The sequence below is a fragment of the Protopterus annectens genome, chromosome 6.part0 (genome assembly GCF_019279795.1).
Source record: "Protopterus annectens isolate FY-2018-M chromosome 6.part0, PAN1.0, whole genome shotgun sequence".
Lineage (NCBI taxonomy): Eukaryota > Metazoa > Chordata > Ceratodontiformes > Protopteridae > Protopterus > Protopterus annectens.
Genome location: NC_056737.1, coordinates 1,563,597,118 through 1,563,624,984, shown reverse-complemented (window position 1 = coordinate 1,563,624,984; position 27,867 = coordinate 1,563,597,118). Strand labels below are relative to the sequence as shown.

The 27,867-nt window shown below is 37.4% G+C and overlaps 1 protein-coding gene across 1 annotated transcript in view; it reads left to right on the top strand.

Annotated features, from left to right (window-relative positions):
• HEG1 (heart development protein with EGF like domains 1) overlaps positions 1-27,867 on the top strand; it is a 556,295-nt gene that overhangs the window by 445,687 nt on the left and 82,741 nt on the right. Inside the window, exons 6-9 of the mRNA XM_044075011.1 lie at positions 1,268-1,326; positions 1,418-1,578; positions 21,996-22,130; positions 25,900-25,942. Of these exons, the coding sequence (XP_043930946.1) occupies positions 1,268-1,326; positions 1,418-1,578; positions 21,996-22,130; positions 25,900-25,942 (398 nt within the window). The remainder of the gene's footprint in view (positions 1-1,267; positions 1,327-1,417; positions 1,579-21,995; positions 22,131-25,899; positions 25,943-27,867) is intronic.

Genomic DNA, 27,867 nt, shown 5'->3' with positions numbered 1-27,867 from the left:
GGACCCACCAGCAGCTTTGAAAACATAATTAGCACTCTAGATACAATCCCTCAAGGTCCTGGTGGCCATTTTTGCTCTGGTCTGTCCATATGCAGAATTCCATTAGCCAACACTTCTGGACTTCCACCCTCCTCCCTTTCTGTGTTGGTATACTTCACTTATGTTCCAGCAAAATATTTAAAAAAACAGTCTAGAACCTCTACATGCTCTTATGTGCATTAATAGATGAATCACTGAATTCCTGTTTCATTTGCCTCGCTGCCTGCTGAATTATTTACTTTATGTATTGTTTTTGAGATTTTATTTGGTATCTAAAATTACCTCTGTACTTGAGTATTGCCTTGTATTTTATACTTTTCTGTACTTATTGCTTTATAATGTTGTGGTTATTGTTCTGTATGGAGCTTTTCTCCCTCGGCCTTCACTGAGAATGGGCTCATGCTCAGTTGGACATAACTGGTTAACAAATGTCAAATAGATAGATAGATAGACAGATAAATAAATAAATAATTTCCCTACTCTCACTAAACAGTATTACCAGATCAAGTTTGCATTTTTCTCATCTGTGTATTTAATTAGAATATTTGTCTACAATTATATGCCATTTACCATTTTTTTCTGCAACATAACTTTATATAGTTTGATCTGTAGAGTTGGCTTCCTTCTATCTCAGAACTTTCTATTTCCTTCTGTTCCATTTTGAGTATGCATGCATTCTCAATATTCATTTCTGTTGCAATCTTATTAAACCAAAAGGACCTCATTTTTTTAATTACTTTAGATTTTCTGCCTAACTTCTTATGTTATTTTCTGCCTTCCATTTCTTCATTAACACTAGTAATGTCCCTTCATCTCCCCAACTACTTACTGATCATCTGTCCCTGCATAATGTACTTTATTCCTCTGTAATCCCAGTCTTGAAACATTTTCCATCTGCCTATCCTCACACCCACCTTAAACCATACTGTAGAATGAAATAAATCTGCTAATGTGGAGTTTTAACTTTCATTTCCTCCATTTCTCCCACACGCAATATTATTGTCACTATAATGAAGAAAGTACATTTTTGTGACACAGTTCAGTCTGAATATATGAAACTACATGGACATTTGATCTATATTTCCAAACAGCATTTTTTTCTTATTTCCTGGCTGGTAAAAGTGTTTTTTATGCTCTAAGAGAATGTTGAGATCTAAAATTGAACTACAGCATAAGAAAAATATACAGGTTGTATTCGTCTTTTTACCAGATATGTATTTCTTTACAGCTGAATGCATCTCTTTCTTCACTAAATGGCTATATTGAGTCAGTTGTAACAAACCACAGGTAAGTGAAGCAAGAAATAACACTATCAAGTCTATACATACATTATTACATAGATAAGGAAATTGTAAAAATGTTACATGTTTCTTTACAGTCATGGGAGTCCTGGCAGCATTTTGGTGAGGAATATGTTCACATTTTTGTCTAACATGACTTCTCCAGATGTTTTCCATGCAGTGGAAAAATATTTAAAATCCTGTGCAGAAATTGAAAGAAGCTGCAAGTTTGTGAGAAAGTTTCACCTGTCTTACAGAGGTAATGATTTTCCATAAACTAATTAACTGAAATGGCTGTAGTGAAACATTTCTGGCAGAATTTTAATACAATGTATATTTAAACGATTATGTCATGGATCTGAATTTTATTGAAGGAAACTACTGTAGTTATTTTTGCAACGTCCAATAAAAGTAAGATCAACAGGAGACATGGGTGTCAAAGCTTAGAAAGAAATATTGCTGTTTTTATGATACAGTTGTTCTATTATACTTCAGAATCAAAACTATAAACTATATTTTTATTTCATTTAATTGTTTTAACCATTCTGAAGATACTATTACAATGCATTTCCATAACAGTATAGTTTAATGTGATTGCAAATGTAGTATTACTATATGCAACATTATGCAAATGTTGTTGTTCCTAATTTTCTCACCTTCACGCATTCATTAAACGAACATTTATCAGTAGCAGATGTCCATTTACTTTTCTCATATGCCCTGGGATTCAGAGAATTTCTTGCTGCCTGCCCTAATTACCCAATGAGGTTGGTGAGTTACTATAACTGAGACAAATTCTGATTTAGACATGATAAGCCACACTGAAAAATACCACATTAGCAGCTCATTAGCATGTCTCTTCATTTTGTACTGTGCTATTAGACCTGACCCTGCTAGGAGTGTTCTCCTCCACATGCAACACATCACATTAGCAAAACCACTCCCTATGCATACAGAAACAAACACACACACATTTAAATACTAATGCACACACACACACACACACACACACACACACACACACACACACACACACACACACACACACACACACACACACCAATCACATGAATTATGAAGCATATGATTGGATACCTTCTATCCCACTATGAAGCAAATGCTTACATTAGCAATCTTGCTATCCTCTTAGTGGTCTTTCACTTGGTCTTGTTGCTCTCAGACCTGTAAGGTACATAATGCAAAGTTGTATCTTTTGGCTTTTCCCGGTTAGGGGTTGCCACAGTGGAACTCCTGTCTGCTATTGATTGGCAGTAGATTTTTACGTACCAAGTTGCCAGCCCTGACGCACAACCTTCAACGAAGGTTCGCCCATTCACGCATGTCTCCACACAGAAGACACTTTAGCTAAGAATCGAACAGGACAAGGTCTTACTGTGAGGTGACAATGCTACCGCAGCACAATAGTTTTTTTGTATTATAAATAATTCTTTGATCACTGCAACCAGTTTTTCTACTGATGTATAAAAAGACTACTATTTGTTAAAACATTTAAGTTTGTGGAAGAATTATTGTGTTTATGTAAATCGGTGCTTCTATTTACTGTCGTTTTTGCAAATTTGCAAATGAATGACTAAACCTTGATGGTTAAGTTAGTGGAAGAATTATTCTGTGTATGTAAATCTGTGCTTCTATTTACTGTATTTTTTTTTTGCAAATTTGCAAATGAATGAATAAACCTTGATGGTTTTGGCTGTGTCATCTATAACATTTTTCAGAAACTAAATCTGGCATATTACTAAAGCAGAAAAAACATCCTTTTCTGTAAAGAGGAGATCTATAATAAGTAGTGTGGCAGATACCAAACACACCAAACAAGCAACTGCTCCCTGCATGAGGCTTATCTTTACCACATCATTGTATAAATGCGGTCTCATTCCTAATGCTGCAGTATATGCATGTAACATATCCTCTGTATGCAAGGGAGTTCCAATGGGATCTCTCAGATGTTCTATTAATTTACATATAGACAGATAGATATCTAGCTAACCATTTACACACACACACACACACGCACACACACACGCACACACACACACACACACACACATATATATATATATATATATATATATATATATATATATATATATGGGTCTACTTCTAAATTTCTAAATTTCAAAACATCAACTTTCTTATGGTTGAGACCATAATGTCAAAGTTTTAAAACTTTGAACTGTTTAAATGGAGATCATTGTACAGCACAGAATGGTATATTTATCATTTTCCTTGCTGTGGTACAATCTCTGAGTTGCTATATTTAATTAGCAGGGGGTGTGTGGTGCAGGGGGCTTACCCTCTACAAAAATGTAAAAAAAAAATGTTTTTGTTTTTATTTTTTTATTTAAATGTCAAAGTTTTAAAACTTCCATAAGAGAGTTGATGTTTTGAATCTTTGAAATTTAGTAGACATATATATATATATATATATATATATATATATATATATATATATATATATATATATGTAAAATAACAACAATAAATCCAAAAAAAAATATTTGTCAGAGAAAATTTTGAAGTACCAGCAGCCGGTTTTGTAGAGCTTCTTAGCTACTTCCTCATGAGGTGGCAAGAAAGTACTTTAGATATTCCACTCTGATTGCTGATTTTGCCTCTTCAGGGCCAATCAGCAGTCTGAATGGATCAGAGAGAGGGATCTAGTGTGTTTGGAGGCTGGTTGGTTGCTGTGTCTTGGGAAAGACACAACCGTAGGCTACGCCAGCAGTGAACACTTCGAACATCTACTTTTATAGGTAAGTGGAACTTACACAACTTTACTTTTTTTCCCCTTGCTACGTTTGTTTTATTTATTCACATTACGTTTTTTAATGACTGCATGCATATATCAAATTTACTGTAACATTACTGAATGGCATTTGTTATTTTCCTTGGAGTTTACATATCCTTATTTTTGCTTTACTGTTTAAGGCTCTTTTATGCTAGAGAAGGAGTTCTCAGATACTTTCACTAGTCATTTAATGGGTTTTGTCTTGGGGTATTATTATTATATTATTGTTATTTCTAGGAAAATGAGAAAATGAAGTATTGTCTCAGTAATTTTATTTCAGTCATAAATATCTTACATTTCAGCTGCAGGGGTAGAATCCTACTTTACTTTTTAATCTTGCCATATTTGTTTTCTTACTAACTGAGTTATAGTCTTGACTGGGGTTTGCTGGGGGAGATACTGCAACAAAATACATTTTACCCAGTCTAGACAAAACAGGCAAAGTATATTCCAGCCCCCTTTAACAACTGAAATGCAGCAAGCATTCATATCATGTAAAGTAGTTTGGCTACAATGCAGACAGAGCATATTCAGAGAGGACTACCCTATCCTATCCTATCCTGTAGAAGCCAATGCAGAATACCTATGAATAAAGCTAAGGCAAAGTTCATGAAGCTGTTTTGGGAAACTCTGGGTTTCTGCAGAGAGATCAGCATCTTGGTGTGAAGAACTAAAATAAGCAGCTCCCTCATTGTCATTGTAGAAGATTCCTTAGGGTCACTTAAGAATGTAAATGAGTTAACAGACTACTTGGCAGGTCAAATTCATACTCTGAATAATTCTGCCTAGACTGTGGGAAAGTCATCTCAAAAGCATTGTAAGTGATTTTCTTTGTACTATCATTTTATGGTCAGTGACTGCCAGTCAAGCAGTCTTGTCCCATCAAATAGTAGTGACTGCCAATCGATGAGTCCCATTTCATCAAAACAGTTCAAAAGTACAACAATGTCAGCTTCCATTAGGCTGTGCAACCTTGAAGTAGCTTATATAATAAATTGGCTATAGGGGGATCAGGGGATCCTGCTGCTCATTTCATTTATAACTTCAGTTTTAGAACTATTTAATTGAAAAGCATGTCATGCCATATCCCTTTTAGACAGAGAAACACTAAAACATAAGTTTCAGAATAGATTTTTTGTAGTAGAATTATTTTGGGCTTTTATTCCAAAGTAAGGTAGGCCAGAACATATACTCCATTTCTCTGAAATGTTCTAAAAAACATTATAGTACAGCTGCATGTTGCAAGTATAAAAATGAGACACAGTTCTGTTTTGCAATATATGAAGGAATGTTATGGAATATTGATTGCCTAGGAGAAGCAGTTAGAAACATAAACAGTCTGCTACTGTATTTTATCATTGCTTCTATTACAAGTTATGTAATGAATGCAGTGTTGCTTATGAAAATAAAAATTACAGGTGCAGAACATGAGAATATTATGAAATGTAACTGCCTGATCTAGCACCAGATGATGATTGTATTATTTTACTGTCAGTTTAGAGTTTGTGAATTATGACTGGAAAGAATATTTCAGCAGATGGCATGCAAACTGGATAATCATTTTAGCAGCTGTCAGTACTAGTCTGGAACAGTAAAATGTCTTGTTGTAAAATGATTTTATGTGTTAGTGCTTTTACTGATGATGGACAGTGTTATAGAACTCCTCTTATCAATCCCTTTTTTTGGTTTTACTATACACGTTTACTTTGAAGAAGTCCAAGTGTCAAACATTAAAATATGGCTACCAGAATTAATTAGTTTTGGCAAGCCAATGCGAGTGGATAATGCTGTGAGGTCCTTCATGGTAATTTTAGCACATTAATTTATCTCTTACCTCAGGATTTTTTTCCTTAGCTTTAGGAAATTACAAAGGTTGTTCCACGATCCAAGCAAGAATGGAAATAAAATGAAAAATCATATGTGCCAGTCTACCCATAATACAAAATATTAGAGAAAAGTAGTAATAGCCAACTAAAAGTCCATATCAATGTTTACTCCCTGTTATGTAGTGACCAATGTGGCTTTTGGAAGAGCCACAATACCAGAACATAACTGTTGGCATTTAAGGGCAATGGATAATAGAGAATTGTAGGAGCAAGGCTTAGACTCAATAAAAGCCTGTGATACAGGTAAGCATGATAAACCGCTTACAGACTTGACATCATAGTGTTGTGTTGATTCTGTATTACATTGGTTTGGTAGTTAACTACATACCATACCCTTCAGAGTAACTGCTTATCACAAAAGTATGCTGTTAGATATGATGCACCCAGTGACTGATATTTAGCCTCTGGCTCTTCACCCTCATCATAAAGTGACTTACCAGTTGCTTATGACAAGCCAACAACATTATAGATGTAGATCACAAGGGTGTACTTTCCTACAATGAAAATTCACTTTTTAGAAATGAGAAAGTACATCCCCACTTAAGCGAAAGTGCACTTTAATGAAAGCGCACTTTCGCATAAGCTCACTAGACCGAACCTACAGCACCACAATGGAGGACATTCAAAAATGGGCTATGTCCTCCACTGTGGTGCGATAGTCACGGACCTTAGGGTTAGGGCACGGGTCAAGGTAAGGGGATAGCCCTACTAACTATCCCCTTACACTAACCCCTGCCCTAACCCTATGGTCCGTGATTATCGCACCACAGTGGAGGACATAGCACAATTTGGAATGTCTTCCACTGTCATGTGGTAGTTACAAACCTTAGGGTTAGGGCAAGGGTTAGGGTAAGAGGATAGCTAATAGGACTATCCCCTTACCATGACCTGTGCCCTAACCCTAAGGTCCGTGACTGCTAGCCCGTTCGGTCTGGCAGGTTAGTAAAAGTGCACTTTCACGTTAGTGTGGGTGAACTTTTGAAGTTCGAAGCAGTGAACTTTTGTTCTTCAAAAGTACACCCAGATCTTATAGTCATCTGGTCTTCTATAAAGCACTGTCAGAAAATTTGTCAGTAAGCTGTTAAACAATCTTAGTGGGTGACAAAGTTGAAACTACTGGTTAATCTCACAAAGTCCAAAACTAAAATACTCAATAGACTAAAACTGTTTTACACGAACTTTATGAATGGAATAATGCCAATTCAGTAGCTACATGTTATTTAGTCACACTGGATGTGGATTCGTTATTTACCTGTATCCCGAATATAGTAGATATAGATATGATTAAAAAATATACTCAAGCTCATGCTGTCTTGCAGCATTTAAAAGTGGATCTAATATGTGAATTGTAACAGCTGGTGTTAGAGCATAATGTGTTTTTATTTCAAAATAGATATTACTAACAAATGTTAGGAGTTGCTATGGGGACATTAGTAGCGAATACATATGCTAACATAGATATGAGCACATGGGAAATGGATACGATTTTAGATTCAACTAACAAATACATAAATAAAAATCTATTATGTTTCTCATTTGGGATGGTCATTTAAATGAATTAAATGAATATATAGAATATTTGCAAACTAGTACTACGTTTGTAAGCTTTAAAAAACATGTTCACTATAGCAATATGAATTTTCTTGACATCCATACAGAGAAAGATTCAAAAGGGAAAATAGATACTTCCCTATATAAAAAAGAAGTAAAAAAATAATACATATCTAGCAGCAGATAGCATGCACCCCCATATATTTTCACAAACATCATGAAAAATCAGACAGCCAGAGTCAGCAGGCTAAATACTTCTGATGCTATCAGCAGCAAACAGCTAGAGAATCTAACTAATGAATTTGAGCAAAGGGGCTATAGTAAACTAAAAACACTACAAGTAAAAACAGATATTATACAAAATAGAGACAACATCTATGCACCAGTCTTCTCAAGAAGAGGACGAACTAATAAAACAGTAAAGAAATCTACTGTGCATAATGAATGTAAATATATTATCAGTTATGATCACAATATAAGTAATATAAGGAATATCATACAAAAACATTGGCCCATACTATCACTTATACCAGAGGTTAATAACATAGGTGCTAGCCCAACATTTGTATACAGAAAATGTAATACACTAAAAAATAAATTATGTTATAAGGAGCAACATGGTAGCAACTCAACTGTAAAAAATAAACATGTAGTCAATTATAGATGTGGAAGATGTGTTTTTTGTAAGTTCATATATATACAAATAAAAATTTTATAGACTCTGCAAGACAGTTAGAATTTCATGTTAGAGCATATGGTAATTATAATACAAGTAATCTCATTTATATGGCAAGATGTGTATCTTGCTCAGCGTTTTACATAGGAAAAACGAACCAGATGTTAAAAAAGAATTATAAGTAGCCACATATCAGAGATCAGGAGAAAGGTTATTACCAATTCTTTATATAATCATATAGCAAATACTAATGAGCAACACACCTTTAAATTTTTAATTTTAGAAAATGTGGTCTTAACACAAAATGGAGGGGATATTAAGAATTTTACTGAGAGGAAGGAAAATAAATTGATATTGTACTTTAATGCATATACCCCCCACCCAGGTCTTAATGAAGTGTTCTCACTTAAACCTGAATTGAATCACTTACGTAATTGTATTAAATAAGAATAAACGTTTTTCATACAAAATATATATATATATATATATATATATATATATATATATATATATATATATATATATTTCTACATATATTTTTGTACATATTTCTATATATTTTTAAGTTTTATATATATATATATATATATATATATATATATATATATATATATGTAGGTATATATTTATATATTTTTGTTCTTATTAAAATGAAATGTGAGAAAGGAAAGATAATTGTTTTTAATAGGTCTTAATTAATTAATTGATTATTTAATTATTAAATTAACAAATGTGCATAAAGCCAAGCAACAGAAGTCTATGGAAATCATCACCTGAAGAAGCAGATATACTCTGTGAAAGAACTCTGTACTTGTGTGGTTTATTTTTACTTGTGTGATTAAAAGAAAATGATTTTAGCTTGTTGCTCTGTGATCGATATGTTTGGATATTTACTGGGATTGTTATTGATCTACTAACTTGGAACTTGTTCTTGTATTACAATATACTAAACAATCACTGCATCTTTAGCAGTGCTGGTGGTGATCCTTTTTGAAATAGGTACAGACTTGCAGGTATCTCAGGGTTTGAATAAATCTATCTCTAACTTAATGCAAATTGTGTGCATTAGAGCACTGGCAGAACACTCTCCATGCTTGTCATTTACAACAGAATTGTAAGCTTTCTTACAAAAGAAGCTACAGAGAGTATAGTAAAAGCATCTCAAATCATAATCATGTATGTTTTGCCTGTCATTGCAACAACATCAGCAAAAACCATAACAAGTATAAGTGACAAAAAATAAACTCTGTTAATTTATTAGAAGGCCAGCTGGATGTCAGCAGCCCAGTAACTCTATAGTTTGGATCTTTCTATAATTTAAAGTCTTTATTTGCCCAACAGTTTATAAACTGGTCAGCCTTGACAAGTGCAGGATCCTCTGCAAGCTTCTTAACTTTAGAACACTGCCCAGATCTGGGTCAGGGAAACTACTATAAAAGCCTTGCACACCCGACTGTCACTCCATATGCTTAGTTTAGACCAATCTATAAATTTTCATCTGACCACTGTCTCCTAACTCCTGTATTTTTTTTTTTACACCAAATGGCTCTGAAGTGAAAATGTGTACGGTGTTAATTCATTATGTTTCAGTTTGTAATATACTGTAAGCTAGACTAATACTCTTGATTTACTGATGTTATTCACAATGCTGAGCTTTGTATTTGTTTTACTATCTTTTATTTATTAATTGCTATTAAGTTGCGAATGAAAATGGAACTGCTGATACAGTTCATTTACTTATAAAAAAAAATTAAAACCATGTTTAAAGCTTTCAAAAATCAGGTATGATTTCAGACCCAGGATAACATGGCATCACAGAGCCAAATTCTTTACAACTGTAACAACAAATTCAAATACTGTTGTAGTCATTCAAATATATAAGTCCATCACAGACTGTCATCTGAAATGTTACTTTCTTGTTTAAAATGCCATAAATAAGGCAAACCAGATAAAATACATGCCTTAACAGAGTCAATGCCTATGAAAACCCAAAGGTAATAGACTAGCACATATTGTACTCCAATCTCATCTTCTGTATGATTCAGTACTCTTTACAGCTGTCACTAACCTTCTTTGCCTCAAACATTACAGACGTGTCAGCATCTGCTACAGATATGAAATACCATGCCCGCCAATGCATTGTTGTACAAAAACTTGGTGGGCTGGAACAGAGTAAGCAACAAACATGAATCTGTCTACGCATCTACAAATTACTCTGAGCTGTGTTAAATTGGTATTCTCCACTCTATAGAACCATGTTGTGCAAATGCTTGCCAACTCAAAATGTTGTTGTTGTGTCTTTCGGCTTTTCCTGGTTAGGGGTTGCTACAGTGGAACTCCGGTCTGCTAATGATTGGCAGATAGATTTTTACATGCCGAGTTGCCAGCCCTGATGCACAGCCTTCAACGAAGGTAGGCCCATTCACGCATGTCTCCATGCAGAAGACGCTCTAGCTGAGAATCGAACCGGACAGCGTCTTATTGTGAGGCAACAAAGCTACCGCTGCACCACCACTACAGCTGAGGTTAAAAAAAATCAATAAAATGGTCAGCCCAGTACAAGCTGTACATATATTATCTGTTCCATGGTTTAAATCCATAATTAAGGGTAATTTATTAGGCTAGATGGATCTGCAGTTGCAGAAGTTCCAAACGTTTGTTAATTTCCTTACCTGTGCCCAGAGTTTTTGTGTCACTGTAACAGCACAGCCTTGTAATAAAATAGTTCATAGGTTAAGTAATAGACTAGCTGACCCTGTGGTCTATTTTAAGTATAGCCAATTTCCCTTATAAAGGTGAGACTCAAACCCTGCACTTTGTGACTAGGAGACAAATGCCTTAACTATTACACCAACACTCGTCTCCCCTCATGCTACATAACCCTGTGAATATGATTCACTCTATGTCATAAACCTATTACAAATCCTTTGACAAAAAAATAAATCCTTATGGCTCATGTCATCTAGGCTCCACACTTAGATTGTAACTACATACTGTACGTTAATTTCAGTGACTGCCAGTCAAGCAGTCTTGTTCAATCAAATGATAGTGACTGCCAATCATACCTCTCAACTATACAGATTTTCGCAGAATGTCCAAATTTTTGCTTCATATTTTTGGTCCATTTTTCATAAAATTGTGGCTTTCTGGCAAATTATTGGCAAGTCTTTAAAGAGTGACAACAGAAAATGATGACAACCATTTGAGTTTCAAACTGCATAGCTTTCAGAAAATTCATGCTAAAGCAAAACCTGTTATTCTGTCAACTTTCTAAATTTGTAAGAGCAATATTTAAAAATTGCCCCTGTTTTTGGTCCTTTGTCCACCATTATTCTTGTCTTTGTTCAGATTTCTTGCTGTAAGAGGTTGAGAGGTATGCTGCCAATCTAGAAGTCCTATCTCATCAAAACAATTCAAAAGTACACCAGTGTTAACTTAACATTATAGGTTTCAGACCTTTTGTAAAGTGTTCATTTTGAATATTATTTGGTTCCACTATGAAACATCAAATGACACAAAGTTGGCAAACTACATCAACAAGCACAAATGCCCAAAACACGCAAGTGCAAAAACTCAAAATGTATGTATTTCTGTATGGAGGATTGCCATCTGCATCTCCCAATGTGAGGGATAGGCGCCATCCCCATAATTTGTATATATAAACTCAGCAGTCATATAAACAAAAAGAAGGCTGAAATCTCCCAGAACAGAAGAATCAATGTCTGCACACACAGAGAAGCTGCACTAAGTGGTTACCAAAGGCAAATGATCATCCTAGCCATCTTAAACTCAGGCACCGAATACTCAAAGAGTGTACACTCAGTGACCACTAGATAAGCCATGTTTTGTGTGTCACTTGTGAAATGAACAAAATATCTTGACCTATCTTTCTCACACTGCTTACAGATAGATTTATAGGTGTTTATCACAATGTTTTTTTACTTATGAGCTGTAGTTACAGTAATGGAGCTTTTTACTATTTCAACTTCCTTTGCAAAAGGACTTTGCAGTTGGATCACCCCTGTCATCCTAGTTAACCAGATACTTAAATGAAATATATCACCAAAAATAAAATGATAGATATTATGTACACATCTAATAACACCATAAAATCCCCCAAAATTATTGAAAAATGACAGAAAACTGTAAAATAAAACAGAAGAGAGCAGAGAAATGCAAACTATGGGCCAGATTCCAAAAGACTTGATCTAAGAGTAAGTCACTTACTCCAAGACTTGCACTTAGACTAAGTCACTTACTCCAAGACTTGCACTTAGAGTAAGTCACTTACTCCAAGACTTGCACTTAGAGTAAGTCATTTACTCCAAGACTTGCACTTAGAGTAAGCCGCTTGCTATAAGAGCAGGTCTTTTGGAATCTGGCCACCATGTTAGCCTGTTTATAGGTAGGCCTTACACTAAAGTAAGTCACTTACACCAAAACCAAGTCTTTTGGAATTAGGGCAGACTTTCAGTGGAGTAAGTATTTTGAAGTTGGGCCCATAGTCTTTACTAATGCATCACATGAAATAAACATTTACACATGCACCCACAGAAACACACATATACAGACATATATGTGGTATGCATCTATATAACTATATCTATCTATATATATATATATATATATATATATATATATATATATATATATCTATATATCTATATATATATGTATGGGTCCACTTTGTAAATTTGAAATACTGAAATCTCGAATTTCAGTATTTCAAACTTACAAAGTGACATACTCACATTTCTGAAACAGGCAGAAGTGCGAAATTCAAAATAGCGAAGCACAGATATTTTAAATTTCTGCTTCCGGTGGTGTGGTATTTGGATGCTTGGGTTTAATTTTGGTAAGTTTGTGTGTGTAAGTATGTTGGTTAGGGGTTTAGTGTGTGTGTAAGTGTGTGTTGTGACTGTTATGTGTGTGTTTGAGAGACTGTAAGATGTGTGTGAGTTTCGTTTGTGTTTCTGTTTGTGCAATCTCGGAGTTAGAATATATAAGTGGGGGGGTGGGGGGAGTTTTGTGTATGTTTGTGTGTACTACATGTGTAGCGTAATTGAGGGATTTTGAATTTCGCGGTTGTGTGTTTTTGAATTTGTGAGTTGGGGTTGGGTTTTCGGCTTTGTGGTTTAGAAATACTGAAATTCGAGATTTCAGTATTTTGAAATTACAAAGTGAACCTAGATATATATATATATATATATATATATATATATATATATATATATATAGGTATATATAATATGTAAATAAATATATATATATATATATATATATATATATATATATAGAGAGAGAGAGAGAGATAATATGCACAATATGTATTTATATTTAATCTGTATATCTATATCTATATCTATATCTATATATATATATATATATATATATATATATATATATATATATATATATGTATATACACACACACACACACACACACATATATATACACACACATACATATATATATATATATATATATATATATATGTATATAAAAGAGAGAGAGGGGGAGAAAGATTTACCCTAAATAAAGGGTGTGATAAAAACGTGTATCTGATATCTGGTGTGCTGTTTACATATTTTTGTTCACCTACATTCCTGGTGGATCACCAACACTTTATTTATATTCTTGGTGCAGTCACATATATATATGTATTTCAGTGGACCATTGTCAGTTCTTCTATTAAACAAATTATATTTGACCCAAGATTCCAAAAGAATTGGAATAGCATTGCAGACAACCACTGTCATACTAATAATCTGTGTTCTGACTCCCCTAATATGCCATCATACCAAGGCAGAGTACTTCTTAGAGTACATTGTGGTATGTAAACACTGTAGCTGTGTAGTAGACCTATTACACCAAGAGCAGGTAAAGAGATTCAGTAACATTCTGTGTAAATTACTCATGTTGTAGCCCAAAACAGATGAGCCCATCATATAACCACTCAGTTCTCACAGTTCTGTGTGGCCAAGTTCCATATATGTGAACTGGTATGGCAAGTACCTAGCTTGCTACAGTAGCAGTTTTTACATACAGATGGAGGTGAATTCTGGCCTGCATGCACTGTAAAGTCCAGCAGGTGGGCATTCTGTGATGCTCTGCTCCTCAATTATTTGAAAAATATGTAGTTCAGAGCACTATCCTACTGCACATGCTCACTGATGTCCTTCATGGATGTATCTGCAGTCATAACAAATGGGTTGTCCTGTCGTCAGGCAGCCCTTCGGTCAGCCGGATTCCAAAGTCTGGGTCCGGCTTCGGCTGATGTCGCACTCCACCCGACGTCATCTCTGCTGGTCTTCGGGTATAAAGGCATCAGCCGACGCCATTTTCCTCAGTCTTTCTTGCCGGCGCTCAAGCAGAAGCTGTTCGCGCCGGTCGGTCAGATCCAGAGATTACTACTACAATACTACTCAAGACTTCTAAAAGGCTAAGTACCCATTGGGGACTCTTTCTTGCCTCAGCCGATGTCAGAAAAAGTCAATAACTGTTTAACTTGTGGGAAACAAATACCTCATAAAGATTTCCACTCTTACTGTTTGCCTTGCTTAGGCCCAGACCACGACGTAGCAGCCTGTTCGCCTGTGCTTCCTTCAACCGAGGCGTCGGTCGGAGTTTGCTGAACAGTTTTTCGGCTCAGATTTTGACATTATGCCGCCGGATCCTCCGACTACCCAGATTGTTAAAAAAAGAAAAGACCGACAAACCACGGTTAAGCAGTGTCTCAAACCGAGAAAACTGGTCAATCTTCAGCCGAATCCTTGACTACTACTGAGGCCCCTGCTACCTTACCTGAGTCAGCCTCAGAAATTTTGCCTACAACTGTGGTTCCTTGTGATTTATCAGACACCATTCCTTTGGATGTCTCTACCCCAGCACGTGGTGCTGCTAGGCCTCCTGCAGCCATGTCTATTAAGGCCTTTACCAGGGCTAAAGCAGCTAAATCTGCTAAATCAGGGCCTGTTAAACCCCCCTCACTCAGGCCCACTTCTAGTTCACAAATGCTTACTCTGGCAGAAGATTTAATATCCTTAATTAGGGGATCCCAATCTCACCCAGACAGGGCCTCTCAACCCCCAGAAAAGAGACCTAGAGCAGAGCCCCCCGAGCCTGTGTCCTCTGATGATTCTGCGGATGACTCAGACATTACAGACCAGCCAGAGGCTCCTTTTTCCAATTATGAAGATTCCGATGCTGAAGAATCCATTCCAGCTGCCTCTCCACCAGAGGAATTCTCCTTTGGGGAAACCTTACATGCCATGAGAGAACAATTCCAATGGCAGGGACAAGATTTCTCAGATTCAAGAAAAAGGCTTAGGACCTTTCTGCACTTACCACAACATAGGCCCTTAGCTATACCTCCTGTGCTGCCTGTTGTGGACGATGCATTTAATGATGTCTGCACTGCACCTGATTCTTTACCTCCAGCCCCTGCCAAACCAGATAGATTTTACAGGGTGCCAGACACTCATCACCACCTATACAAGGCCCCACTTGCAGACCCCGAAACTATATCCCAGGGGCCTAAGGCAGTAGCCTCGACCACAGCAAAACCCTATTCCCTCTGAAATGGAATCCAGGTCCTTAGAGATGGGGAAAAGTCTACACCTCTGCTACTCTCTCAGCTAGAGCTTTAAACTGTCAGTTTCACATGATCCAATACCAAGAGTTTATGCTTGATCAGTTAATTAAAAAGCTGTCCTCTGATGAATCTTTAGATAAGAAATATGTATTAGAAATGGTGAATAACATTCAACAGGTTAGTAACCATTCCTTAAAATGTGGCTATGATGCACTGGAGGCTTCATTTAGATCAGCCATGACTGGCACAGTGATAAGAAGGCATGCATGGTTGAAAGAACAGGTCTTACCGGATCATGTTAAAGCAAAGTTATTAGATGCTCCTAAGGATAAGGCCAGTCTATTTGGGGAACCTGCCCAGCAGGTAATGAAGAAAATGGAAGAGAAGGCAAAATCTGTACAAACAGTTAAAGATTTCTTACAGGTTCAGCCACCAAGGTTTAGCAGGAACTGGCCTGCCAAAAATTGGTCCTTTCCTGACACCACAAGATCCCAAAGGGGCAGGAATAGACGCTCTAGGGGCAGAAATCAATCCAGAGGCGGTGCCTACAGAGGACGACAGTGGCAAGGCAATAACCGAGGCACAGATACAACCACTGCCACTACAACAGGACAATCACAGTGACTTGGCTCTGACTCCGCCTACCAGGGAGCAAATAGCAGCACCATTAGGCGGAAAGTTAGCCTTATTCTCGAAAAATTGGCACTATATCACAAAAGACAAGTGGATTTTACAAACCATAGACCAAGGCTACCGGTTCCACTTCCACACCTTACCAATAAAAAGAGGAATGCCAAACCTGCTTCCAAATCAAAAAATAGAAGCTCTGCAGCAGATAGCGGAATTAACAAAGATGAGAGCTGTGGAAAGAGTACCAATAACAGAACAGGGCAAAGGATTCTACTCCAGACTCTTCCTAGTGCCAAGAAAAGAGAAAAACTGGAGACCTATTCTCGACCTGTCCATCTTAAACACATACATCATTGTCTCAAAATTCAAAATGCTGACCCTACAGCAACTTCTTCCCATGCTGGGCAAGGAGTGTTGGCTGTTAACTCTAGATCTCAAGGAGGCATACCTGCACGTCCCCATTCGACCAAATTGCAGAAGATACCTCAGATTTCTTGCAGGATCAGCCTGGCATCAGTAATCGCTCACTGCAGGGTACAGGGAATCCAAATTTATCCATACCTGGACGACTGCCTGTTACAAGCGGACAACAAAAGCAAGCTGACAACAGATTTACAAAGGGTCATTTACTTGCTACAAGCCCTGGGATACACAGTCAATTTACAAAAGTCAAGGCTGATACCATCCCAAACAAGAACTTTCTTGGGCGCAGAATTGGACACAGTAAAGCAAATGGCATTCCTAACTGCAGAAAAACAAAAAGAGCTCCCTCTTTACTTCTTAGCATTAACAAAGCAGAACAAACTAACAGCAAGAAAAGTTCTGCAGGCCTTGGGCTTCATGGCATCATGCATAATCTTGGTCCCACATGCCAGACTGCATATGAGAAAGTTACAGTGGTACCTAAAGAATTTATGGTCTCAGCACAGGCACAGCTTAGAAACAGAAATACCACTAATCCCATGCCTAAAACAGGAGTTCCTATGGTGGGCTCAAGCATGCCAGTCAAGCCCAGGCTTACCCTTCCACAACTTTCGAGCAAGCCAAACCATCACAACGGACGCCTCAGACCTAGGATGGGGACATGCTGGACAAATACAAGGACTGTGGACTCAGGACCAGCTGCACCTACACATAAACCAAAAAGAAATGCTGGCAGTAAAACTGGCAATCCAAAAATTCAGACCATTCCTCAAAGAAGGCCATCTGATGATAAGGACAGACAACTCCACAGTCATGTGGTACATCAACAAACAGGGAGGCACTCATTCATACCCCCTATGCAGAATGACTTTGGACCTTTGGAATCTGGCTCTCAGCTACAACATCCAGTTACAGGCAATATTTGTACCAGGAAAAGAGAACACCCTAGCAGACATTTTAAGCAGAACCACCTCGGATGCCCACGAATGGATGCTAAACGCAGACATCTTCAAGGCCATCACAAAGAAATGGGGAATGCCACAAATAGATCTATTCGCTTCCCCACGCAATCACCAGCTCAAACAATTCTGCACAAGGACATACCACCCACTTGCATGGAAGGTGGACTCTCTATCCTTCAGCTGGAAAGGCCTGATAGCATATGCATTTCCACCTCTTCCCTTGATGCACAAGGTACTACTGAAAATCAAAGAGGAACGTCCAAGGATAATTTTGATAGCTCCGAACTGGCCAAGACAACACTGGTACCCATTGCTAAAGAGCATGTCTCGGGAGAAAATGTGGTCAATACCCCTGATGCCTCTGATGTTAACTCAGAACAACTACAACATCATACATCCAAACCTAAAAACCTTGCAACTGACTGCCTGGAACATCACATAGCAGCAACTAACCCAGACCTTTCCCAAAGGGTCAAAGACATTATCCTTGAAGCCAGACCTTGAACAAGAAGGAACTATGCAGGAAAATGGAAAAGGTTCGTCATTTGGAGTACTGAAAGAGGAAAAGATGTGTCGAACATAGATATTGCTAACATTCTGGAGTACTTGGCAGAGCTCCTACATACAGGCCTGTCCTATTCCTCCATCAAGATACATGCATCAGCTATTTCAGCAGAATACAGCTTTGATCCTCCTGTCTTTTCACATCCTCTACTCAGGCAGTTCCTCAGAGGGATCAAGAATGTAAAACCTCCTAGGAAACCACCATTACCAGCATGGGACTTGAACTTTGTACTAGAAAAGTTGACACTCCCTCCGTTTGAACCTGCAGCAACAGCAGATCTACAACACCTGTCATGGAAAACTGCTTTCCTACTGGCTATTACTTCAGCAAGGAGGGTTTCAGAACTACAGGCCTTAATGGCAGTTCAACCCTTCCTAATCTTCCATCAAGATAGGGTGTCCATGAGAACCAACCCTACATTTATGCCTAAGGTGGTATCCAGAGTGTCTTTAAACCAGGTAATCCACCTACCTACCTTCTTTCCCAATCCACAAAACAGAGGTGAAAGAATGCTGCATACCTTGGATGTACATAGACAGTTACGCTACTACCTGGACAGAACCAAAAGTAACAGAAAAACTGACCAGCTTTTTGTAGCCTATGCAACAGGAAAGGAAGGAAAAGCAATTTCCAAACAAACAATCTCCAAATGGATAGGAAATTGCATAAGATTCTGTTACTCCTACCATGGAAAACCAATTCCACAGAACATAAGACCTCATTCTACAAGGGCTACAGCCACTACCACAGCTTTCTTACGAGGAGTGGCAACCAAGGACATTATTGAGGCGGCTACTTGGACCTCCGTGCATACATTTGCCAAGCATTATAATTTACCTCTATATTCTAGATCCCGAGCAGGGTTTGCCACTGCTGTGCTGCAAGGGATCCTAACTACACCATAATTTTATTCCTCCTCCCTAGTTTTGGCTATGGTATTCTACCCATTTGTTATGACTGCAGATGCATCCATGAAGGACATAGTACAGTTTTGTACCTACCATAAATGTAGATGTCCGAACTGGATAGCATCTGCAGTCGGGATTACCTCCCTCCTTCCCTCTGTGGTACTCCTAGGGTATTTACCCTCCTAATAGCTAGCTGGGGAGTCTCTTATGGTGTATTTGTTTGTATATATGTACATACATGCTTATTTTTTGTGTTTGCCTTATACTATTTTGGAAACATTGGCATTTATCCAAAATTTAGCTTTCCAAGAGGGCAATTGGCATCTGGGGCAAGAAACACTGAGGAAAATGGCGTCGGCTGATGCCTTTATACCCGAAGACCAGCAGAGATGACGTCGGGTGGAGTGCGACATCAACCGGCCGGACCCAGACTTTGGAATCAAGGGCTGCCTGACGACAGGACAACCCATTTGTTATGACTGCAGATGCTATCCAGTTCGGACATCTACATTTATGGTAGGTACAAAACTGTACTTTCTTTGCCAACCTAACCTCCTCAAATCTTATAGGACTTCCCCACCTGTAGGTATGAGTTGGTACTGCAGACAAGTAACCCTTTTGAGTATAATGGGTTACACAGTTAGTTAAAGCTTTTACACTGGAGTTCAGTGTCGGTGTAAAAAATCTAATTGCAGTCATTTTGTGAGTCCATTTCCTGTTTAAAAATGGGTGTGCTGCTCTTGCAGTCTTTATTTGCTTATACAATCTGGGGAAACCTGGATTAACTTTTACTGAATCAAGAGTATTGCTTAGGTATCATCCTCTTCCAAGCTTAAACTGTTTTGGATTCTGACCTTACTTCTCAGTAAAGAGTGATGTAAAACTGATAACTGCACATACAAAACACAGACAAACAGACATCGACACATGCACACTGAGACACACACACACACACACACACACACACACACACACACACACACACACACACACACACACACACCTATTAGCTATTTACAGGATCAGAAGTTCACCTGTGTGTATATATATATATATATATATATATATATATATATATATATATATATATGGTTCTAGTTTACATAATCGACAGCTGCTTTCATCGACAACGAATTGCGAGTGCCAGAAGATCAACAATCTGGAAGACCGACGCTACGGATCAAAACACCGATGCCGAGGATAGTGACTTGAAAAAGGCTGTGTAAGTATGCGGTGGTGACGGACATTAGGGTGCGAGTAAGGTAAGTGTGGATATTGACGGTCTGTGGGGTTAGGGGTGGGTTTAGTGATTTAGGGTCAGTGCGCGGGTTAGGTAAATGTGCGGTAGTGATAGTGTTTGGGTTAGGGGCGGGTTATGTGAGTTAGGGTTAGGGCCCGTGTTAGGTAAGTGTGCGGTAGTAGTATTTTTTGGGTTAGGGGCGGGTTTAGTGACTTAGGGTTAGGGCGTGGGTTAGCTGAGTGTGCGATAGTGACGGACCTTAGGGTAAGGGTTTGGGTTAGGGTTGTAGATAGTTGTGTATGTGAGGTTTAGTGTGGGTTTGTGAGGATTTTGGTGTGCTTGTGTTGTGTGTGTGGTTTTTGGAGAGGGGATGTGTTTTGTTAGTTGATTGTTGTTATTGTGGTGTGTGCAGCGTATGAGGTTTCGTGTTTGTGGACCGTCGGTTATTTGTTTGTCGGGCATGTGAGGTTTCGTGTTTATGGTTTGTCGATTATGTGGTGTCGATGTTTGTGTTGTCAGTGTTTTGCAGTGTCGGTTATGTAAGCTAGAACCATATATATATATATATATATATATATATATATATATATATATATATATATATATATATATACACACACACACACACACACACACACACACACCTTTGGAATATTGGACCCAAACATGACGTTTTGACAGGGAAAGCAGCCTAGATGGAGAAAAGAACCACGTGTGGTGATGCAGCAGTGTTAATACACTTCTGTACCACCCATTTGGGGCCACTTTCACTGAAGCACTTCTGAATCTATAATTAGTTCTCCAGTTTATGCTCCATTACTTCAAAAGAGGGGCCTTTCTGGTTATAGTGAACTGAGGCCCATGATAGAATATCACACTCTGGATAAAATACTTTGAAGTGAACTTTCCTTAGAATGAGATCCAGCTATTGTGGCCAGCAGTACAAATTCATGAATGAAGGTGCGACTCTAAGGAAGTCATGTAATCCTGGGTAAACCCTGAAAAGATGCTGTTATGGCCAGTGTGTCTTGTTAAAGAATAAGATGGTTTCAGACATGTGTAGATCAGTGCTGCTAGTTAAATTTTCTTTTTTGCTAGCAAACAACATAGAGCAATGAACATCAGAAAGAGACTGGGATATGGCTGCAAATTGAGCTCTACTATAATTTATTTCATCATGTTACACTGGGTGGCAGTATTTTGCAAGACTTGAGCAGATGGCTGCAGGTTAAGGTATTTTTTTCAGGCTGTTTCTGAAAATCTTTACATGGGTTGATGTCATTGCAATGTTTTAGAACACATGACAACCTTCTGCTGAGCATTTTAAATTGAGGTTTATATGGAGAATGCATATTATGTTACTGTTGTACCTCAAAGGTTAAGAATTCACATTAACCATTTTTTCTTTCCCCTTTTTGATGTGATGTGCAGCGGAAAGTCTTTGCCACCTGAAACTGCCAAAATGTGACAGAGAATCCTCTAACTGCTCTGATTTTGATGGTATTGCTGTCTGCCAGTGCAAGCTTGGATATTTCAAGTATAGCATGATAGACCACTCTTGCAAAGGTAATTTGTGGTGCCAGAATTTTATTTAATTCTGTTTATCAACTTAGTAATTTTAACCCTCACCACTGAATAAGTACATTAAATGGGCTCATGATACCTTCATAATAAAAACTGAATACAATTAGATAAATATTCAGATGATAGGTAAACAGATAAATAAATAGATGGACAGACAGATAGAGGTATTTTATTTATATTTTGACAATTTTGACATTAATAATGTAATTTGTGGTTCGATTTAACATATTATAACTATAGGTTTCAACCCATGCCATTGCACAAAATAAAGCTCACCTTTCACATTTATTGTATCTCTTTTTCCCACCAGCTGTGGTATTTAATTATCATTTTATTTTTTCACTTTCTTGTTCTAATCACCAGTCCCACCTTATACCTCCTTATTCTTACTTTTTATGTCTTTCTTTTTCTTTCTTACTGTCTCTGTGTTTACTTCTCCCTCTTCTACCTATACCCTCATTATTTTTTCTGTTTGGATATGTTTTCCCTTTTACCCTTTATGCGCCTTTTATACCCTGCCTGTGATTACCCTCATCTCCTTGTCTCAATCACCCCTTTTCTTCACTTCCTCCCAGTCCCTGAGTTTTTCAGTTCTTACTATACCTGCCCCCTTCATTCCCTATCTGTCATCCTGTCTACACCCTCCACTCATCTACTGCCAGTCCTCCATTTCCCCAGTATCTCACTAAGGTATCCCATTTCCTTGCCTGACCTATAACCTCCACTTTTCTACTGCCAGTCCACCATTTCCCCAGTATCTTTAAAAGGTATCCCATTTCCTTGCCTGACTCACAGATAATCCCTCTCTCTCCTGTTTTACTGGTCTACCATTTCCACAGAATTTCCTTAAGTATCCCATCTTCTTGCCTGACTCACAGATATTCCCTTGCTCTCCTGTTTTACCAGTCCACCATTTCCACAGTATCTCCTTAAGGTATCCCATTTTCTTGCCTGACTCACAGATATTCCTTCCCTCTCCTGTTTTACCAGTCCACCATTTCCACAGTATCTCCTTAGGGTATCCCATTTTCTTGCCTGACTCACAGATATTCCTTCCCTTTCCTGTTTTACCAGTCCACCATTTCCCCCATATCTCCTTAAGGTATCCCATTTCCTTGCTTGATTCACGAATATTCCCTCTCTCTCCCCTGTTTTACCACTTTTCTAATGCTTGTCCCTTGTTTGCTCACTCTTCTTAACTTATATGTATGGAAAAAAAAATGATGGATCTGAATGACATGAACCTTTGCTGGCAACCCCACTCCATGACATAAAGGGATGGAGAATTAATTAATTACATCCCAGATGACCCAAGATTGATTAATGGTGCATGCACTGTAGGAGTCGGGGATGAGAAAGAGTGGCTTTGTCAGCTTGCCTTCTCTGGGAGGAAGGGGGTTTTGAGTTCCTGTCCTGATACTAGATCCACCCATTTAATGCATAGGGCTTACTAAAAATCTCCAAAAAACCAGCAAGTCGGTTGCGAACCAGCACTTAATACAAAAACGAACCCAAAAAACAAAAAGCACTGGAACACTCAAAGTCTTTTATTTAAAACTCGCAAGTCAAAACTTTCACCATCAAGGCTTCATCAGGCCAACACATTTCAGCAACTGTAGTCAATACTTAAGTAGTTAGTAAAAATCACATGACATATTATCAAACTTTCTGATGTAACTCTCTCAAATAAGGTTTTAAAATGAAACTGTCATTTAAACCAGGTGGTATATGAGACCTCATACGCAAAATCCATTTCATCTCCTCACTTTCTGTTAATAACTTCACATCACCTCCCCTTAGAGGTTTGTAAACCACCTTTAAAGTCATAAATTTAAAAACATGCTGATCGCCTCTAAGCAAGATGTTGTTGTTTACCTTTCGGCTTTTCCCGGTAAAGGGTCGCCACAGTGGTGGCACATCTAAGGTGAAAGAGGATAAGCCCTGAAATTATATTAGTCAAACTGTGATAAATGCATGCCACAACCAAATCAAATGCAGCGATATGTATATATGTATCCATGTGTATGTGTATATATATATATATATATATATATATATATATATATATATATATATATATATACATATATATAAATAAATGTGTATATGTGTGTGTGTGTGTGTGTGTATATATATATATATATATATATATATATATATATATATATATACATATATATATATATATATATATATATATATGTGTGTGTGTGTGTGTGTGTGTGTGTGTGTATACATAATATGGGATTACCACAGTTAATCTGGACCAACTAGTAACTCATGTAATTATATGAAACTGGATGTTTTTCTGTGCTGTAGCTTTCAGAAGGCATTTGTCTCTCTAACTACCAATTTACAGTTAGTTTTTTTTATGTTATATGATATTATATTATTAGTAGGTTTTGAGTTTTTGTATAGATTATTACCTGTTACTTGTATATATTTATTTATTTTACATTTGGTGACTGGGATAGTCCAACTGGATATATGTCTGTTTTCAGCAGAGGCCCTGGGGAGAAAAGCTCCAAGATAATAATACACATTGAACATTTAGTAAATGCTAGTTTCAAGCAGATTACAGTCATAAGCAATACCAGCATTTAGCACATATAGTACTAAATTATTATAAAACACTTTACAAAACATAACATTATTTTCAAAGTTAAGCATACATAACATTACATTCAGGTTTAAGATACACTGAGCAGCAGTTATACAATTGACCCTTCCTGAAATGGAGTGGTAGAAAAGTTAGAAGTAGTTGAAGGTAAGGCACCTACGTAATAGAGAGGTCACTAGTTGGGGTTAGTGCAAGGACATAACCAATGAGTTTTGAAGTATTTCTTGAGTTTGTTTTTGAATTGAGTTAGTGAGGGGTCTAGGGTCAAGTCAGCTGGGAGTCTGTTCCATATTTTTCCAACAGAGTTGGCAAACAGAGAGTCCCCAGCTGAGTAGTTGGATTTGTACGTTTGAACTAGGTGTCTAGTGGATGATTGCAGTGGCCGGGTGCTGGTGCTGATAGTATTTTTTAGTGCAGGTGTATTTTCTGGTTGTAAAGGACTTTATGTGCCACTATTAGCTGGTTGAACTGCACTAGGCTTGGCAGTTCAAGCCATCCTAGGCAATTTAGGTTGTGACAGTGGTGTGTCCGGTAGTCTGTGCCAGTAGCAAATCTGGCGATGTGGTTATAGCAGGATGATAGTTTATTAAGATCTGTTTTGTTTAAGTTGGAGAATAGAGGTGAGGCATAGAGAAGAGTTGATAGCAGATGGGAATGGGCAATTGCAGTTCTTGCAAGTGGGGTAAGGAAAGGTTTGGTTCTGTAGTTTGATTGATATGCACATCAGACTTCAGGTTATCAGCTATGACACCCTATAGTTTAGTTTGGGCTTCTGGGGAGATGATAGTGCCATTGTTACCAGTTATGTTGAAGGATGGTGGGGGGGGGGTCCTGCATGTGGGGGAGAAGAGGAGCAAATTATATATGCAATCTTTCTTATGTACTTAAGTTGTCCAAAAGGATCTTTATTCTGAATCACCTGTCTTGGAGTTTATCTTTCCTTGAGATAACTTTTACTCTTCTGAGGACCATAGCTGATTCTGATTAGCAGAGCTCCTGATATATTAATCTTCTATGTCTGCACAGCAATCTGTAATTAATATTTTCAACAATACTTTTGTTATACATCTGCATTTCAGGAAAAGGTATTATAAAGTATAGTCACAATGCACCATTTTCTGTTTTATTTAGCCTGTGCTGATGGTACAAAGTGGGAGAATGGAAGTTGTGTAAGGTAAGTCAAAACATATGAATCAGCGTGGGTTTATCATACAGATAAGTATATAAATTAAATGAAAAAATAAATAAAGGAGATATGAATATGTATGGTACTTGCATCTGTATAATCACACACACATATATATGTGTGTGTGTGTGTGTGTGTGTGTGTGTGTGTGTGTGTGTGTGTGTGTGTGTGTGTGTGTGTGTGTCTATGTGTAGATATATTTAAGCAGTATGGCATGAGAGTGTATGCATGGTACACATACTACCGCATGTCCTAGGGCAATGAGAGGCATGTGTGTGAAAGACATACAGTTTACAACATCTGGACGTGTTGCCATAGCTTTACAATGCATTCCTTTGAAGGCTTTTTTTTGCATTTATAATGTAGGCATGTATATTTTTATGTACGTTTAATTTAAATGAAGTATTTTAGCCAAAAGAATAATCTATTTAACTGTTCCTCCACCAAGGGCTGCACATTCTTTAGTAGGAGTAAAACGTAACAATTCCCGTCTGAATTTTAAATATGCCTGCCGCCTTCTACACAATTTTGTATTTCGAAGGTTTTACTGCAAAACACTAGATACTTGCTAAATATATTAGTCATGTTGTGATGAAATTAAATGTGCATATGTACATCTGGCAGCTGTAAATATCTGTGTAAAAATGTTCACCATGCTTATCTTATGATAGTACCTGATTACAGTACTCCCTGCATACTTGTCTATCACAGTGAGTCATGTTGCAATTGCTGTAGGTGGATTTTGCAGTTAGTGAGCAAAATCAGTTTTCAAAAAGGTCTGATATAATGACAGTGCAAAGTTCATAAGGTAGCATTCCTAAAGAGGGCATACTGACAACTGATTCCCAAAGCATTTAAATTTCTAAAGATACAAAGGAACATTTGATGAATTTCTGTCAAGTCTGGAAGTACAGCACAGAGAGTTAATTCTTCTAGTGCTAGGTTTGATTCCTTCCTACACCTTATGTAGTGTGTAGCACTTAACCATAGAGTACTTCTGGTCGGAGTATTGTAAAAAGTGGCCCTTGTCTAATATAGTGCTTGGTTAAAAAAGAAGATGAAAAAACAATGAGTAAATAAAGAAATGATAACTCATAGCTTACTTATAATACTTTTACTATACTTTTGGGAAAACACAGCCTGGGGATGAAAAGTTATATACCTTTCAAAGAAGAAAATGCTCTTAAGGCAGTAAAAATACACTGAAAGCAGGAATATCTTTATCAGCATGACTCAAACTTGTCCAAAATGTTATACTTCCTAACTTTTCTTTTTAGTAGTAATAAATATCATCTTCGTCAGTCACATGGTATTAAAGTGCACATGGTTATATATTCATGCAAAAGGCTTTTAAAATATTTTCATTCTTTCTGTTCATGAGTAGTTGTGTTCCCATCTTTTCTCTATACGGCTTCATTTTTTTCTGCTTCCCCAGCCATGAAAGCATGGATGTTTATATTGGCAAGAATGTTGCTTTTTCAAAATTATGTATACATGGTAGCATGGAGTCAGTTATATAGTTACCAGGGGAAACAAGATGTCTGTCCTTTAAGAGAATGTAAAGTTATAAACTGGATTACAGAAAATAAAGTGCAATCAAAACTTTGAGCGGTGTGTGACTGTACTATGTTTGTGGGCATGATATGACCGTGATAGAAACAATATTCACTATTTGTGTTCTATTTATTTGCTTTAGATTTAGTTTAAGACAGATTTGTGGAGGGAATGCCCTGTATCTACCCATTAGTACATGATGTTATCAGAGTTTTTTGGGACTGTGGCTTATTTTTAGTTGTGCATAGAGCTGTTTCCATATATAGGGTGTCCATATGACTAGTCATTTTTGCTATCTGTTTTAATATATATTTATATATTTTGCTTTGTCTACTCTGCATCTATAACACACACACACA